At 42.0% G+C, this 16,485-nt stretch overlaps 2 protein-coding genes across 6 annotated transcripts; one reads left to right on the top strand and one right to left on the bottom strand.

Annotated features, from left to right (window-relative positions):
• Positions 1-92: 92 nt before the first annotated feature.
• LOC307039235 (uncharacterized protein) lies at positions 93-9,528 on the bottom strand. 5 transcript variants are annotated; one of them, XR_013808183.1, is made up of 18 exons: positions 8,734-9,528; positions 8,581-8,654; positions 8,010-8,497; positions 6,838-6,894; positions 6,659-6,758; positions 5,670-5,879; positions 5,430-5,579; positions 4,998-5,118; positions 4,508-4,633; positions 4,315-4,434; positions 3,957-4,128; positions 3,465-3,687; positions 2,662-2,745; positions 2,224-2,569; positions 1,826-1,942; positions 1,159-1,270; positions 665-784; positions 93-527 (listed from the first exon to the last, which is right to left on the bottom strand). XR_013808183.1 is itself a non-coding variant. In XM_079681101.1 (18 exons), the coding sequence occupies exons 1-18, from the start codon at positions 8,791-8,793 to the stop codon at positions 422-424; spliced, it is 2,817 nt and encodes a 938-aa protein (XP_079537227.1). In that variant the 5' UTR covers positions 8,794-9,528; the 3' UTR covers positions 93-421. The 5 variants fall into 5 exon arrangements, 3 of the variants coding, with proteins under 3 accessions (XP_079537227.1, XP_079537228.1, XP_079537229.1); XR_013808184.1 differs by having other exon boundaries at positions 93-524; XM_079681101.1 differs by having other exon boundaries at positions 1,128-1,270.
• LOC307039236 (methionine aminopeptidase 2-like) lies at positions 9,409-16,360 on the top strand. The gene is made up of 11 exons (XM_079681104.1): positions 9,409-9,641; positions 10,434-10,547; positions 10,756-10,818; positions 11,485-11,587; positions 11,886-12,047; positions 12,679-12,860; positions 13,083-13,177; positions 14,053-14,149; positions 14,240-14,343; positions 15,380-15,495; positions 15,674-16,360. Exons 1-11 carry the CDS (start codon positions 9,467-9,469, stop codon positions 15,924-15,926), a joined length of 1,464 nt encoding a protein of 487 aa, XP_079537230.1. The 5' UTR covers positions 9,409-9,466; the 3' UTR covers positions 15,927-16,360.
• Positions 16,361-16,485: the final 125 nt, after the last annotated feature.

Raw genomic sequence — 16,485 nt, 5'->3', positions numbered from 1 at the left:
AAGGACATCTTGCCAAAGAACATTAGATTAATAAATGTCAAGAGATATTAGATTTATAAAAAAGGAAACACAGTAGTGAGTAGTTTGGCGTTTTCTTTTTATTAAATCTGCCCGTAAAATATTGCAGTGAATGCAGATGTTTCTCATTGATATTTGATGAAAATTAAACCCCAATTGAAATAATAAATCATGCAATGCTTATCTGGATGATAAATCCTGGTCCTTGATGCCTGTGTTGGCCTACTTCTCAGTACCAAAATTAATTTTAAAATGTCACATTTCAGGTGCAAGTTATTAGACTAGTCTACTGCATAGTAAACAAATGAGGCTGCAGTTTAATAGTACATTAGTAGTGTACTATAATAGTGTTTTAATAACTTAAAGTGGACTGATACAGATGTAATCCCATCACAGATCATGTTCAGTGTGTGATGAGAACACGGGGGAATGCTGGAGTCTTCTTTGCTTTGATACAAAAGTCTCTATGTTGCCGGTTTGATACTTCAGGAACTTTATTGTTTTTTCTGCTTAGAAAGAAGACATTTAACACGTTATTACTTTGTATCATGCGTTAAATAACAGTATGGACCATCACTATTCATAAGAACACAGCACATGTATTAAATCAAATGTATATCTTGTTGCAGGAATCTCAGTCACTTACTTCTCATTGGCCTTCTGGTTTCTTTCCACTGAAGGAGTCAGATTTTTGTTATCTGCTGTTTTTATTGTGGAACTTTGGGAGTCGTGTGCATCTGCGGCTGAAGGGGTATCAACTGTATTGCTGTAAGGAAAGGACCATTAGTACCATTTTGAGATACTTCAATTCTTCACTTAAGTGTTTCTATTTGTATTATTTACTAACAAAACATGTAAGTAAATTATATGAATATATATTGTTTACAAATTATGAAAACAATTAAAGCAGTAAACTTAATTTCTGCATGTATAAAATGCATTTTCATTAAATATTGAACCTTTGCTTTGAATGTCGTAATAATCCCTGTCCATATATTCCCGTAATATTTAAATGTAACACTTTCCGTTCACACTGTTTCACTACATTACAGTAAAGATTGAGTTTGACACAGTAGATCAGATTCACACGGGGCGTGTTGCAGTGATACCTGAACTTGTAGTCTGTAGGGAGGCTCACACCTAATCTGTAGTCTCTCCTTGTTCTGGAGATTTGCTTGTGAAGGTCTCTGACTGTGCAGTTGTGACCACTGAATATGAAGCCCACGAACAGCAGCTTCCCTCTGATGTACATCTATCACATGAACAAGCAACATCACATTAGATGTGTGGAAACGGAAAAACAAAACTATGAACACTGCAGTTTTTCATTGTGGGATTTAAAAAGCATTAGTCTACACTGTATATTTAGAGTATGGAGAAGTGGTTTGCGTCACAATGCTGATTCTCTCTTTTCCAAATGTTCGTCATATCAGTAATGTGGAAATTTGTACTTTTCACAACTGAGGGTCCTAGAGTGTGTGTTCAATGTGTGTAAGACTTAGGTTTTCTGTTTGATTTATGGACTGTAGAGAGGAATTTAATCTTACAGCAAAACTCACTGGAGCAGCTGTCATGACTTTGGGCTAAAAATTAACCAACCTTTTAGTAATTAAGAGGCGCCATCCTTCACTGCTACTTTAATAATAACTGTCTGGTTTTCTTGGTAACGACAGTAGCTTTCAACATTCCTCCTCACCACATCCCCCTCATACTTTCCCCTCTTCAGCTTCAGACAAGTACTGCTGCTGCCACCCAGAGGAAACATTGAAACCCTGCACTGAGCTGAGCCTGCAGTGGTTGTACTGACCAGGACCATCCCTGGAGCTGCGTTATGCCGCTGCTGCAGCAGGATGCTCCCCGCAACACAGCTGGGCTTCCCTGTTGACATCTCATACCTCAGCAGGCGAAATGAATCCATCTGGCACTAGATTTAAAACAAAAACCTGTGACTGAGTTTGCTGAAATACATACTTTTCAATACACTTCTGACTGTAGTATGTCTTTCTCTGATCCTCTGTTTTTAGTATGTGCAAAGCAATGTATATTTCACATTTAGTGTACTTGCTGTAGGACTGGATTACAGCAAAGTAAAAGTGATGCACATGCTGTAAATTGGAGACTGTAATGACGTTGGGTTCGCAAAATAGGGTGAAATTGCTGCTTCTTGTGTTATTTTCTGCACCCCCTGCATGTGAGACAGCCCACCTGAGAACAGGGCATGGTTCTGTGCTTGTTCCTCTTCCTGTACAGCAGCTGCAGCACCTCCTGGCCCGGCGCTGCTTGTGTGTTGACGTGTTGAGGTGGAGGAGTCACACACACCACCAGGATCTGTTGACTGTGCGGAGGCTGGCCCATGACGAAGGCATCGTACTCCGGGTCCGTCAGCACTGGCATCAGTGCAGCGCTGCAGCAGCACCGCCTGCGCCCCCCCTCCCCGAGCAGGGCGGCTCTCAGCAGAGCGGGGCACACAGTGAGGGGGGTGGAGGGGGTGAACGATGGTGGGGCAATAGCTGAGGGCTGCAAATCTGCACCGTTTGGAATAAATACTGACCTGGCAGAGTGGGAGTGATAGTGAAGCTGTCATTGTAAATAAACTCTTGCTCTTATAAACTGCAGTTTATGTCAATTTTTATGTGGTCTTACTCAATTTGGATGTTGCCATGAATTTGAAGGGGTCCTATCTGTGTCACAAGACGGGGTTCTTCGTTTGTTTGCTTTTTCCGTGTCCTAAAAACATGCAGATCAAAACAGTGAAATTTTATATTTTCATTACATGTCACTTGTTAGACACTTTTATCCAAAGCCACTTACATACTCAGTACTGTGGGCAATCCCCACAGGAGCAATTTGGGGTGAAGTGTCTTGCCCAGTGACACAACGACATGCTGACTGCAGAGGGGTTTGAACCTGTGACCCCCTGACCCGAACACCAACTTACAACCCACTGCACCACACGCTTCCTTATATTATGTATTAGATAATGCAGGACCATCTGTACAGAGCTCAAGCACTTGAGATTGATCAATGAACATTGTGTTTGTGTAACTACAACAAAATCAATAAGTAGGTAGGTATAGGTTCTGAATTTGGTTTCATGTATATGTTGCTATGCAGTGGAAGCCAGACAATCTCTGAGCAGACGAGAACATTGTGAAAAAATAACGCCTTTACATTATTAGGATCACATATAAAAGTGGCACAAATTAGACTTTGGGAACAAAACTATCACGTGATTTGTACTGTTCAAAACAGATCTGGGCCACATTAGCCCAATAAAGAAATCTGTTTTGAGTCACTTTTGCCTGCAGTGTGAACATAGCCAGGATTTAACTACCAAGTATGGCTCCAGCTTGAAACAATCAAATAAAGTACATTTACAATTAAAAGTGTTAGTGTGGTCCCAATGGCAAACATTCTGGTCCCATATTCTCATGTTAAATGTGCACCTGGGCAGCTTGACGTAGCAGTCCGGAGGAGGTCTTTCTGCCGGCGCGGACAGATGTCTTTGTTGCTCCTGTAACTCTTTCCTGCCCTCCTCTGGCCGCACTGCTCTAGCATCTGCCCGCTCAGGTGGGTTCAGAGAGGGCAGAGCCGCTGACTGCACCTCCCTCCTCAGCCTGGTCCTCAGTGGGGCATCTGGCATCCGTTTCATGTCAGGACACTTGATACCTGAAGGAGAGGAAGAGGAAGAGGTCACTCAGAAATGCACACGGACACCGAGTGACACGAGTGACCGTGAACAGGATCCTGATGGGGCTATTCAATAATGTTGAGTTTGCAGGATGAGATGATACTGTAAATGTTGTCTTCACTGAATCACTCCTAAACAACCTTACCTTGGACCAGATTGGCTCAAAGAGACTTTTTTTGCACTGTATAGTTTTATAACTCGCGTAAGAACACAATGTTGTTCTCATAAAAGCTATAAATGTACGAACCTATGGCCACTCGGTAATAATCCAGCCAGCCGTCCAGGGTGTTTCGTACTCTCTGCTGAAGCCTCTTCAGCTCCCTGCCAACATGCCCTCGTCTTCTCCACTGTGCTGACGGCTCCTCCAGCCCCTCCACCTCTCCAACCATCTGGAGCACCTCCAGGGAGCACACTGACACCTGCCATACATCATTACTCGCATGGTGGGTTAGAATATATAGAACAACAAAAGGCCTTTAGCCAGCTGTTTTATACAAAGTGACTCAGTGAAGTTTCTCAAAATAGATCCTCGGTGTTGTTGTAACACTTGAGTCTATGAAGTTATGTAATGGGAAAGTGTCTGCAGGGGATAAAAAGTGTCTTACAGGTGTTAACGTCAGGTTCCTCTTGCTCTCTAGGACCACAACAGGGTTTGTTGTCTTCCTCAACAGCAACAGGTCTTGAGCAGAGTCGGAGGTCAACTTTTCTTCAGTCTGCAAACATGTCTGTTAATACACGGGTGGCGTTACAGAGAGGAGTTTAATCATAAATCCAATATCTGTTAAACATTAATCTTACCGTTTCTCGTGATTTGTTAAGGTTGGACAGGACAGAAAGAGGAAGTTGAACAGTTTCGTTGTTGCACCTGAAGCTGAGCATGGCAGAGGTACCACTGAGCAGCCTCACAGAAATTACATCTGACAACTGAAGGAGACAAAAAAAACTGATTTGAAGTTTTCCCTAATCAAATGTGATAATTATTTCACGGTTATCTAATAAGCACACTGTTATAAAACCCCTGTCAGAGAAAGTTTGTGTTCAGTCATCACTAGGTCATGCGTCATACCTCTCATGCCCAGTTTCTCAAATGCACTTCTTACAATTGTCTCACACGTCAGGTTCTTTAACTACTCTTGTCACTGACCATATATCCTGTCAGCAGATCAACTTTGGCCTGGTTTTTGTACAACATGAAGCTGTTTGTTCATTGCACAAAGAACATGGATATCATCTATTATACTATTAAATATGTCAGAGGTTGTGTCACTCTTGCACACACTGGCTGCACCTGAATTTCAATCTTCTCCTTCAGTGTGCGGTCTTTCTGACAGCTCCACTCCTTAGTGATCTTCCCATGCTGGTCACATATGAATCCACCATCCTGGTCCCACACTGCTGTAATGACAGAGCTGGAGAACAAGTGTAAACATTGTTAAAGTCGTAACACATACATGGTTATAGAAAGGCTGTTGAAAGACTTTCAGCATTTAGGAGAAAAGCAATTTTTTGCTTTCTTTTGGGGAGCCAGATGAGAACATCAATAATAAACAATGGGTGCTAAATATCCTACATTCATAAGATAACTGATCGTTTTTTCAAATGTCGGAAGCTCTCTAAGAAAAGCCAGAGAGGATATTATCCTGACATTTTATTTACTTACTCTCAGCAGAGCACCCGTTTCATTTGCTCAGACTGTCTGACATATCAGCACCAAACTCACGTTAGAGGGTTTGTCGCAGCCCCGTTTCCGAACGCTGTGATAGTCGCCAGAATAACGGGACACTCGCTGTCATTGAACACGTTGGTATAGAAGCCTCCACACGGCAAACCTGAGCGACTCTGGCATACGGCGATACAACCAGACGGGTAGCTGAGAGCCCAAGGTCAAGGGTCAAAGGGTACAATGCCTTTCTTGTACGACTACTGGAACTTATGAATAAACATGACGAGAGAAGGATACTATATGAAGGAGGAGCCGTCGTTGATCCTGTAGTGTAGTTTCTGCCGTGATGGATCCACGGGTTTCATTTCTGGTACCTGCGGCATCCCGTTGACAAGAGCAGCAGGCTGCACCTTTCTCCTCGCCCTCCTGTCCTTCAGTTTGACCTTAGCATCACCATAATGACGGAGAATGAGGGGCTTGTTCAGATCCTGCTCAGTTTGTAGTGTTCTATGAAAAGAGGTGATATTTGAATGTTTGAGAACTGGTCTCTCGTCATGTAGCACATAGCAAAAACAATGACTTCATTTCAAATACAGTAAAGATTACTCCCAACAATTAAGGATTAACTCAACAGATCATTAAAAACCAGAACAGCAGCCCAAGCTAGAATATTCTAGCCATACTTTTAGACAAACGCTAACGTAAGAGGTGTAATGTTGTTCGTCATGTTAATTATGTTAGCGTGATAGAAGGCATTTTAAAATTCACTAATTAGCACTGAATGCAAAGAATAGCTGAGTGGGATGTGCGCAGGAATTTAGTCAGAAGGTTGTGAAGTAAGTTCAATTTCAACGTTATTAGGGCGCCACATGGAAGTCATGGAAAGACCAAAGTTATTACAATCCAGCCTCAGTGGGACATGCATGTGTAATAGTTCTCTTTACCCCCTGCATGTTGTTGAAATTAGCAAGGTCATATCTGGGAATCAAGAATATCTCTGCAAAAGTGTGTTCCAATCCATCTAATAAATGTAAAGACGTGTGACTAGATTAATGAACAGCAGGTGAGATAAAAAGTCAGATGATCACCAGAGTTCTGAATCATATCTGTCAGTGTAAGTGCATTGAATAGTAATTGAGATATTGCAGTATGGACTGACGGATTGACTGACATTGCTGTCCCTGGAAACATCTGATTATCAGATCACATTATGGAATATGTAACCACTCATTTGACACACATTTGCACGCGTTTACTGTATGCATTAGTAAAGGTTAAAAACCCACTGGAGACTTCTTGCGGCCTGGAGTCGCTCCACCACCCACTGACAGAGACGGATCTGCTGAGCCTCATCACAGGAGGGCAGCTTCGACTGGATGATCCAACCTGGACACAAATCACATCCAGCTGAGGCAGCAGAGAGACGACCAAAGACACAATGGCCTTCATGAACACAATGTCTCACCTGGATTACTGCAGCTGTTGGATGAGATGGAGAAACTGACAGTACTGGAGCTGAGAGCTGCAGAGGAAAAACAGATCTTAGTCAGTTTATCAGCTGAGGTCTGATTCACCTTTTCATTGAATCTGTGAAGACAATACTGGCGATACTTCAGTCCCTAACAGTGGCACTAAGGAACTCAATACTGTAACTCAATAGCTCTGTAACTGATTAACAGACAGCAGTACATCTTTACCCAGCTACCTTGTCCTATCTGTTAAACTAATCCCCTCACTTCCACAAGCTTGCAACCCAAGCTGTCCTCACATTCAGTCTTTAAAGGTCATGAGATATTACTTAATGGGTTTTCACTCTCACTGTCATTGTCTCTTTACATTAGAGCCCCAAATATAGTTATGTCTGTTCTGACTTTTCTCAGTTTTACACAATTGTTCCTTTGCAAGACTAGCATTTTCTAATAATGCATATTATATAAACTGTTTGGGCTTTAACTAAAGGCACAACAGAGTGTTAAAAAATCATTTATTAAACCTTAAAGGCCATTTGTAAAACATACTCTTGGGTTGCCAGGTTGCATATGCATATCTTTTTAGAGCCTACTTGCTTTGTCAAACTGTTTATTGACACTTACAGCTAAATGTAGTGGAAGAAGAGCCATCATTAATTACTTTCAAATATGTATGCCTGCAGAACTAACATGACATATTACCTTAATCAATGTATTCTTGATTCTAATAGCCCAATTATACTAGTTATTCATATGCAAATGCCTATATTTTGGTCCAGGTGCTGTGCAGCCATTTTTCAGAAATGTCAAATTACGTAGCAGGTGTATGCATTAGGAGGGAGTTTCATTTTTACCTGGTTTATCATGAAGGCTTAAATAAAGGATCTATTAACCATTATTAAAGATGAATTACTGTGCAAGCTAAGCCCCTTTCATGTGAAGGACAGAAACAATTCAAACAAATATTAAATTTGTTTCTTTAATTACACAGCATATTGTATAGTGAGTTAACAATCTATTGTTGGCTATCTTAAGTGTGGTAGAGATGTACTGTATCTCGTCATACTTTTGACAGTGAGTTTCTTTAGGTATTTCACTTTTCCACAGGTTTTTTTTTCAGGCAGAGGTGGGCTTCCATAGAAGGGAAGGGACCCAGAAATATGTTTACCTGTTTTTGAACTGTGTTTACGCTTTTTCATGCGTGGATTTGAGCTGAGTTGGGGTTTTCTCACAGAGGGACCACCATTTTCCACAACACATGAGTTTCTCCCTCCTGCCTCCCTCTTGTCTTCGGCGGACACTTGACTGGATCGAGATTCATCCAGCTTCCCGATACCTTTGGACTTCCGTATTTCGGCGGCCTGCTCCGGACTTTGAAAGTACACCGTCCCCGCTGTTAGATCCTTCCAGGAGCAATTCAGAATATTTACAATCCCGTGAGGAATACGGCCCTCCTCAGTCCACTTATGTCGTGAAAGTAGGCGAGCCAGGTCATTTAATATCTGAGGGGCTGCTCGCTGGTATGCGTCCATGGGATCCTGGTCCTTTATGTTGAGTGCACCGACAGAGGTATCAGGTTCACCATCTCCACATGTTTCACCTGACAGCCTCTGAGTGAGCTCACCACTTTTACCTTCTGTGTTGTCATCTGGATGACTGTGGGAAAATGAGAAAAAATGATTTCATCGCACAAGAAGAAGGTTAAAAGACTGCGCATAGCAATAAGGGACTTTGATTACCTTGCTTCTTCACGTGCCAAATTAAAATGCAAAATGTTGCTTCGTGCCCCTTTAATTCGGTTTCGTTTTGTTGGCTGCCGAGAGATCAGTTGCGAGGTTAATTTCTTGCTGATTCTTATAAACTGTAGTCAGCTAAATTAATAATTTCCTCACCTGGTCAAAGAAGTACAAAGGGCCACATCTGAATTCTGTCAGCCCAACAGAATAAGTCATTATTTCTTTCTTTCTTTTTTTAAATCCACTTAAATATCCTTAAAATGATCGTCAAACGCAGAATAGGCACACAAACATCCATAAGTTTAGTGCTTTAAAATCCACCTCCACTTCTGTCAATGTGCCTCAGTCCACTCTTTGTGCTGGGCTTGTTGCTTGGTTACACAGTTATACGCCTCTCCAAATATTCGCGATACGCACCATTAATCGACTCCGGGCATCAAACAGAAAGTTAATCTGTGACAAAACAAAAACCAAAAACATTATTGATAAGTAAAATAAGCTGTTTTCCATTGGGAACACACGGGAGAAGTGACACACAAGTCGAGGAGCTGCAGGGGTGCACAGTAACCTGAAACTCGTCGCTAGACAAAGTGATGATTCTGGCAGTGCAGCTTTTACAGGCCATTTATCAGGGCATGATGGCCCCATAACTAAGCATTTCACCCTCCACAGAGCACATTGTGTTGCTGTCCCAAAATGTAATTCCCCCCTGCAGGAAGAAGAACAAAACATCTCATGATAAATGAAAGTTTTTGCTCTTCGTGACAGAGCAGGATCGTCTTCCCACTGGGGTCAAGTTGTTGCGCGGAGATTGTCTAATGGCTCATTATTGGCTCAGCTTCCTCCTGCACACTTTTCCGCTTTGACCACTGGAGGCTCTCAGCAGTTTATGCGTCACTTCACCTCTCAGTCGCTGATCATGGCGGAGCTACAGCTCCAGCGTGAAGTGGAGCCTCAACTTCTCAATGGGGACGATCTGAACGAGGAGAGAAAAGATGCAGACGCGTCAGAATCCGTGAAAAAGAGGAGAAGAAAGAAGAAGAGGAATAAGACCCCAGCACCAGGTGAGACGCATCACTTTGCGATTGGAGGATGCTTTGAGAAAATAGCGCAGAAATGGTCTCCTCTAGTGCCACTCGATAAAGAGTAAGAGTGTATCAAATATGCGGGACAGGAGACTTTCCAACCTGTCAGATGGGACTCCTGTCCAGCTGTCCCAACTCAACTAGACACGGGACAGTCTCTGGAAAATATGAAATTACCATCGAAGCTGAGTGAAAGCTGTCATTTGAAGATATGGGTGGAATCAAATGTAATTTTACTCCAGATTAAATATGTTCCATCCTATAAATCCCCCTAAGCTGCATGAAATGATGTAATATCCACAGTTTTAGTGCAAAAAGAGGACAACCACTCAAATGCAAAAAAAGCGTGATGATAATTGCATGATATGAAAAGAAAAATCTAAGAAAACCTAAGTTTGTTGAGCCTGCCATAAGTCAAGTGCTGTCCACAGAGCTCTGTCTCTGAAGGGCTAGATGTCATAATGCTGCAAGGTACAAATGCCCTTGAGGATATTGACTCTCAGGGTAAAGAAATAAATTATGCACAGACCCTGCCAAGTTGTGGATGCACTTTTTTGAAATCACTCTGAAGCGCAAATGATTTACTTACTCAATGTGTGTGTGTGTGTGTGTGTGTGTGTGTGTGTGTGTGTGTGTGTGTGTGTGTGTGTGTGTGTGTGTGTGTGTGTGTGTGTGTGTGTGTGTGTATCTTAATGCATGTGCATGATTGCCGATGGTCTTCACGCACGTGTTGACCTGCACATGCATGCATGCGGGTGTGTGACTTTGCAGCAGGGACAAATGAAGCTGAGGGCGATGGAGAAGCTGGAAGTGTTGGGGATGTGACAAAACACATGGAGCAGCAGTCACTGGAGGACAAAGAGAGGGAGGAGGATGGAGAAGAAGGTAACTCCTCCTCACCATCATCTTCCTCATCATCTGCAGCGGAGATTGTGTTGAACTTTAAGACCCTGATCGTGCTCAGTGAAATTCAACGTGTTACATCTGCAATGTGATATCTGATTTTCAGTAGCACACTGGGGATTGCGCCTAAGCTCCTGTCGATATTTCTCACGTTGCAAAACTGTATTGAAACTAATGATGCGTTCAACAGATGGGGAAGAAGGAGAGAACTCAGCTGGAAAACGGAAGAAGAAGAAGAAAAAGAAGAAAGGATGTAAGCCGTTTACTTCTCAGTGCACCAAATGCATTTCTCGCTACAGATTGCTTATTGGCAAGGACTGCTTGAACCAAATTCACATTGGCTACACTCAGGATTTTAATTGAAGCTGCAGTTTACATCTCATTTTATAGATACACAAATAACACTAACAGCAAAAGCTCTTCTGTGTTTTTTTCTACATCACTTTCAACTATTAGGTAAATACAACAGGTGCATAAAAGCAGGTTGACTTTTTTTAATTAGTGTCATGAGAGACACATAATGTAGGACAGAGAGGGCAGGTGTAGGACAAAAGAACAGAGGACCTTATATATGTCAGGCAGACAGAAGCAAATTAATGACATCACAATCAGTAAATGCCAGTCTCACAGTGTGGAGTGAGCAAACTGAAAGTAAGTCACCCCCGTAACATGTCATATAACCCACTATAGGACACACATGCTTTTATATTGCCACAGATTTGTCTCGCTTTATGATTAAATAGGTTTATTTTACTCAGGGGTGCCTTGCTTGATTAGATCTGTAAGGCAGGAGCTGCACTGAATTCTCTCACTAGGGTCAAATGCAGAAGTCATGAACATTTGGAGAATAACTTGTATTTTCTTTTCTCTCTTTGTGGTTGCTTTCCTCTGCTTCTCCTTCTCACTATCTGGGTTACAGTGAAGGGACAGACTGACCCTCCCTCAATCCCTATTTGTGAGCTGTTTCCCAGCGGAGGCTTTCCAAAGGGAGAGGAGTGTGAATATCCACCATCGAAAGACGGGTGTGTGACCTCCACATCGTCCCTCACACTCAGCAGTAGTCTTCCACTGTGTGACATGCCTAGTTTTTTTTATTTAGGTCTCTCTGCTTTGCACTCATTCATGTTTGGACAGCGTAATTAGGTGCAATGTTCAGTGTGTGCTTTAATCTCCTGTTCTGGAGCTAACTCATTTGTCAGATCTGCAAAGTATCAACACGACTTTCACCTGTCGTGTGTCGTATTCTCATTACTCGTATTTGTATAATGAGAAAATAATGAGTTCCTCCTCTCTGTGGTGTGCTTGTCTACCCCCCACCAGGCGCAGTGCAGCGTGGCGGACCACCAGTGAGGAGAAGCGGGCGCTGGACATGGCCAACGAGGAGATGTGGAGTGATTTCAGGGAGGCAGCCGAGGCGCATCGGCAGGTCCGCTCCTATGTTAATAGCTGGATCAAACCAGGGATGACCATGATTGACATCTGGTGAGATATGTGCTGAAGCGTTGACCTTGAGCCCCTTTTAATGGAGTTTAATGTTGGCTGCTTATACCTGCCTTGGCTCAGTTGAGACGTTTTAATTTGGCTTTAAGTCCAATTATTCTTATTTATTTATTTTATAATTGCTTTTTCAGTCCTGTGTTTATCGACTTATGTTGGTATTAAGTGTTTTTAACACTCACAAAGTCTGTTTATAACCTTGGAAGTGGGGTTAGTATATGTGTTTTTGGATTTAGAAGCACTTGATGTTTTCTGTATGAAAAGTGCTTCATAAATTAACTTTGATTTGATTTGAAATTGATTCAGGTTTCAGCACTTCTTTGTCCCAGTCTGTTTTAAATGTTTCAAGGCTTTTATTGTCATTTGTGAATAGCTACAGTGTAGTTATGAAAATGACAATCTTAGGTCACAGGCTCCTCCCACAGGGCAACACAATAAAACAGACACAATAGTACAGGTAAATAAAATAAAATAGAATATAATAGAAAGTACGGATGCATCAAAGCAAGTATGATTAATTCTGTGGCTTCATGCTTTTCTTCTGCATGCATTATCTGCTCTCAAAACAGTCTCATTGTTTCTGTCCTCCATTGTCCCCATTTCTGTTTCTGGGCAGTGAGAAGCTGGAGAACTGCTCCAGGACGCTCATCAAAGAAAATGGGCTAAAAGCAGGTCTGGCCTTCCCCACCGGCTGCTCCATCAACCACTGTGCTGCCCACTACACCCCCAACGCAGGAGACCCCACGGTGCTGCGCTACGACGACGTCTGCAAAATCGACTTTGGGACGCACATCAACGGCAAGCGCTCGCTAATAACTTTTTAAGTGCTTTAGGAGTTCTGCTGTGCCATTTCACACTTGGCATTTATTATGAAACGGTGAAATGATGATTACATTATAATTATTTCTTCCTGGAAAGTGCGGTTCTTGTAAGTTAATTAACTTTTTTCAGATCAAGACATGATGAATTTTCCTGCAGCGATAACCTCATTGGAACTGACTGAAGTTTTTGGTCTTTCAGGTCGAATAATAGACTGTGCCTTCACCGTCACCTTTAATCCAAAGTTTGACAGGCTGCTGGAGGCTGTGAGAGACGCAACTAACACCGGCATTAAGGTGATACAGCTCTTCGTCCTTCCCCAATTCTAACATTCTAACTTCCTAACAGTTAAACCTATAAAATAATGCCATAATAGAGTATTTGGGTATATTTGGCTCTAATGCTGGATTCCCAGTAACAACTAAGTTTCTGAATCTGGCTTTATGTGACACAAAAATGCAGAGTAAGTTAAATATAATATAATTGTAATGATCTTATACATACTGTAAACAACAAAGGTATTTTTGGTCAAGATAAGACTGTAAAAATGTTAGAATAAAGAAAAGATCAGGTACAGTATATATTTAGTAGATTATCTGAATAAATACAGGCATTAAATTGCATGAAAAACACTGAAAATATGATAAACGGTCAAAATAAATAAATGTACATACTTCTAGGGGAACATACATAGATAGTTGTAAACATTTTGAGTAAGCAATGTATGCCATATGGAAAATGAAAAGGAGATCAAATGTACAGCCTATGCAACCAGAAACTACAAAGTGTATTGAGACCCTTAATTATAACTAAGAGAAGGGAAGTAATAAATCATGAAATTGTATTAACATGGTTCAGAGTTCAGGAATGATGCATTATGTTAATCATTCTAGAAAATCATCATTAGATAAGAGTTAATTAACATAGTGGCTATACCTAAAACTATAATATGTTTTAATCTAGTCCTTGATTTTCAGGTATTCAGGAATTACCATTTGTGAATGTATTAGGAGGGTTCCTCATTTGGGTCTCGGGAGTTGGTGTACTAAACTGTTAAGTGTTTCCTGGCTTCCTATAAATAGGACACATCACATTTACTATCCAGACTGAGTGTGTGTGAGCATTGTAATGACGACGTGTATTGATGCGACGGTAAACACCTCTCTGTCAGTTTGCAGGGATTGATGTGCGCCTGTGCGATGTCGGCGAGACCATCCAGGAGGTCATGGAGTCTTACGAGGTGGAGATAGATGGGAAAACATATCAAGGTAACGCGAGGTCGTTCGTCATCTTTTATCTTGCACACGTCCAGCGCTGCTTCCTATTTATAAAACCTCTGGTTGCTGTTCTCTTTCTAGTGAAGCCAATCAGGAATCTCAATGGCCACTCTATCGGACAGTACAGGATACACTCAGGGAAGACGGTCCCTATTGTGAAAGGCGGAGAAGCCACGAGGATGGAGGTTTGTGCAGCAGCGAATACGAACCCACTCAAAATGTGATTACATCCGAGCCAAATGTGGATGTGACCAGATTCAGGAGCAGAAAACAGCACTGCAGAACCTTTTTGCTGGAGTGTGTGAAATTAAACCTTTATTAGCTGCTTGACCTTGCACATAAATAAACCCTTTTTAAGTCTGAAGTGTAATTGGAAGAACATGTGGCTGGTTAGGGTTACGACGGCAAGGGTGTAAGAGAAGTGTTCCAACTCACTGCTCTAACAGCTTCTTAGTCACCCGAGTCAGCACTTTAATTACAACTTTAATGGAATTACCAGCCGCATCGAGTAGCAACACGTAACCCTTACTTCATCTCAAGAGTCGTGGGCATCTAAAGTTCATTATCGTACTCTATCAAGGAGAAACATGCTTTTATACTATCTCACATTTCCTCAGTGCGATCACCGCCTTCCTCACACTCGCACAGCTGCAGTAGTATTTGGAGAGAACTGAGCATTTTAATTGGCAAGTCGCTGAGTCAAGCATTTTACCTGATGGTTGCAGGAGGGGGTTGCTGCTGATGTGGCAGCTTTACGCGTTGTATTTTTTTAGCTGAAGTGTGTTGGTGTAACAGAGCCCTTACCCTCTTTGTGATCAGAGAGCTGCTGGGCGTGCCACGGGGCCGCTGGCTCTTTGACTGATTATCGGTGCATCGAGAGAGGGTGTCGCAGTGTTATCAGCTAATACCACAGGGACTCCGACAACAGCCACGTGCTGATAGAGATACAAAACGCCAATGAAACCGAGTCAATCAACTCGCAGGAGGCGCTGCGCCACACAGGACCCCGCTGCTCTTAATAGACTCCATATGAATATGTCAGCCTCTGGCTTCTTGAGGCTTTTATTACATTAACTCTGTCCCCTGGGTTTTTTTGTCCTTTCTGCAACATCATACCCTCTCAGCCCTGTATAAAAGTGCATAGATACAAATATAGACATTCATATTAGTTCAACATGTCACCAAATAAAGTGTTTTGCCTTTCTTTTTGTTGCTTCCTAGGAAGGTGAAGCTTACGCCATTGAGACATTTGGCAGCACAGGAAGAGGTGCAGTCCACGATGACATGGAGTGCTCGCATTATATGAAAAACTTCAACATTGGACATGTACCAATCAGGTTGGTTCTGCTGTATTAATATAAACAAAATTGAGAAAGTGTTTTGGTTAATTTGCTCTTCTTATTCTGTCTTCTAATCCATATTTCTAACAAAATAGACTGAGCATACAGTCTTGTTTACATCAATAGCCAGTCTCCGTCTTGTCTCTCTAATGACTGTGTTGTTACTGCGCCGCAGACTTCCAAGGGCTAAACATCTGCTGAATGTGATCAATGAGAACTTTGGCACTCTGGCATTCTGCCGCCGCTGGCTGGACCGCCTGGGTGAGAGCAAGTACCTGATGGCGTTGAAGAATCTGTGTGACCTTGGCATCATAGACCCGTACCCTCCGCTCTGCGACATCAAGGGCAGCTACACGGCGCAGTACGAGCACACCATCCTACTCAGGCCCACCTGCAAGGAGGTAGTGAGCCGGGGGGACGACTACTAAGCATGCGCCAAACCTGAAGGAGAAGCAGGAGGAGACAAGAAACCTCTGCAGACCGATCGCAATTATGCAATATTTCTCTGATCTAAATTACTACTGCTTTAGTACCTTTAAGTCATTATTCAAGCAAGAGCGAAACGATTTGGATCCTGGTAGAAGCTTAATAGTAGTTACTTTTCAAAGGATTGAGGCAAAAGACAAAGGGCATATCTTTAAGAAATGTAGTGTTGTCATTTAGGCCATATTTTGATGCTTTTAGGATGTATGCAAAAGTTATATATGCAAAACAAACATGCAAAAAAGATTTGGGTGAATAACTCACCTGAAAATGTTTTGCTTCATTACCATGTGAGGAGCAATGACATATTTATATATTTCTTTGCTCCATTTTAATTTAATGCAGTTTTTATAAGAAATAAATTGTTATCAAACTTGAATCGATTACTGTGTTTGTATATTTATAAGTACTTTAGAGTGCAGCATGCTTAATTACATAACCAGCTATATCTGATGTTGTAGGAGGTGTATTTCTCTCTTTTAACCAAAGGAGGGCGGTACTGAA

The sequence above is a fragment of the Notothenia rossii genome (assembly GCF_949606895.1).
Source record: "Notothenia rossii genome assembly, chromosome: 5".
Lineage (NCBI taxonomy): Eukaryota > Metazoa > Chordata > Actinopteri > Perciformes > Nototheniidae > Notothenia > Notothenia rossii.
The sequence above is the reverse complement of the archived record's forward strand: the minus strand, read 5'-3'. Positions and strand labels throughout refer to the sequence as shown.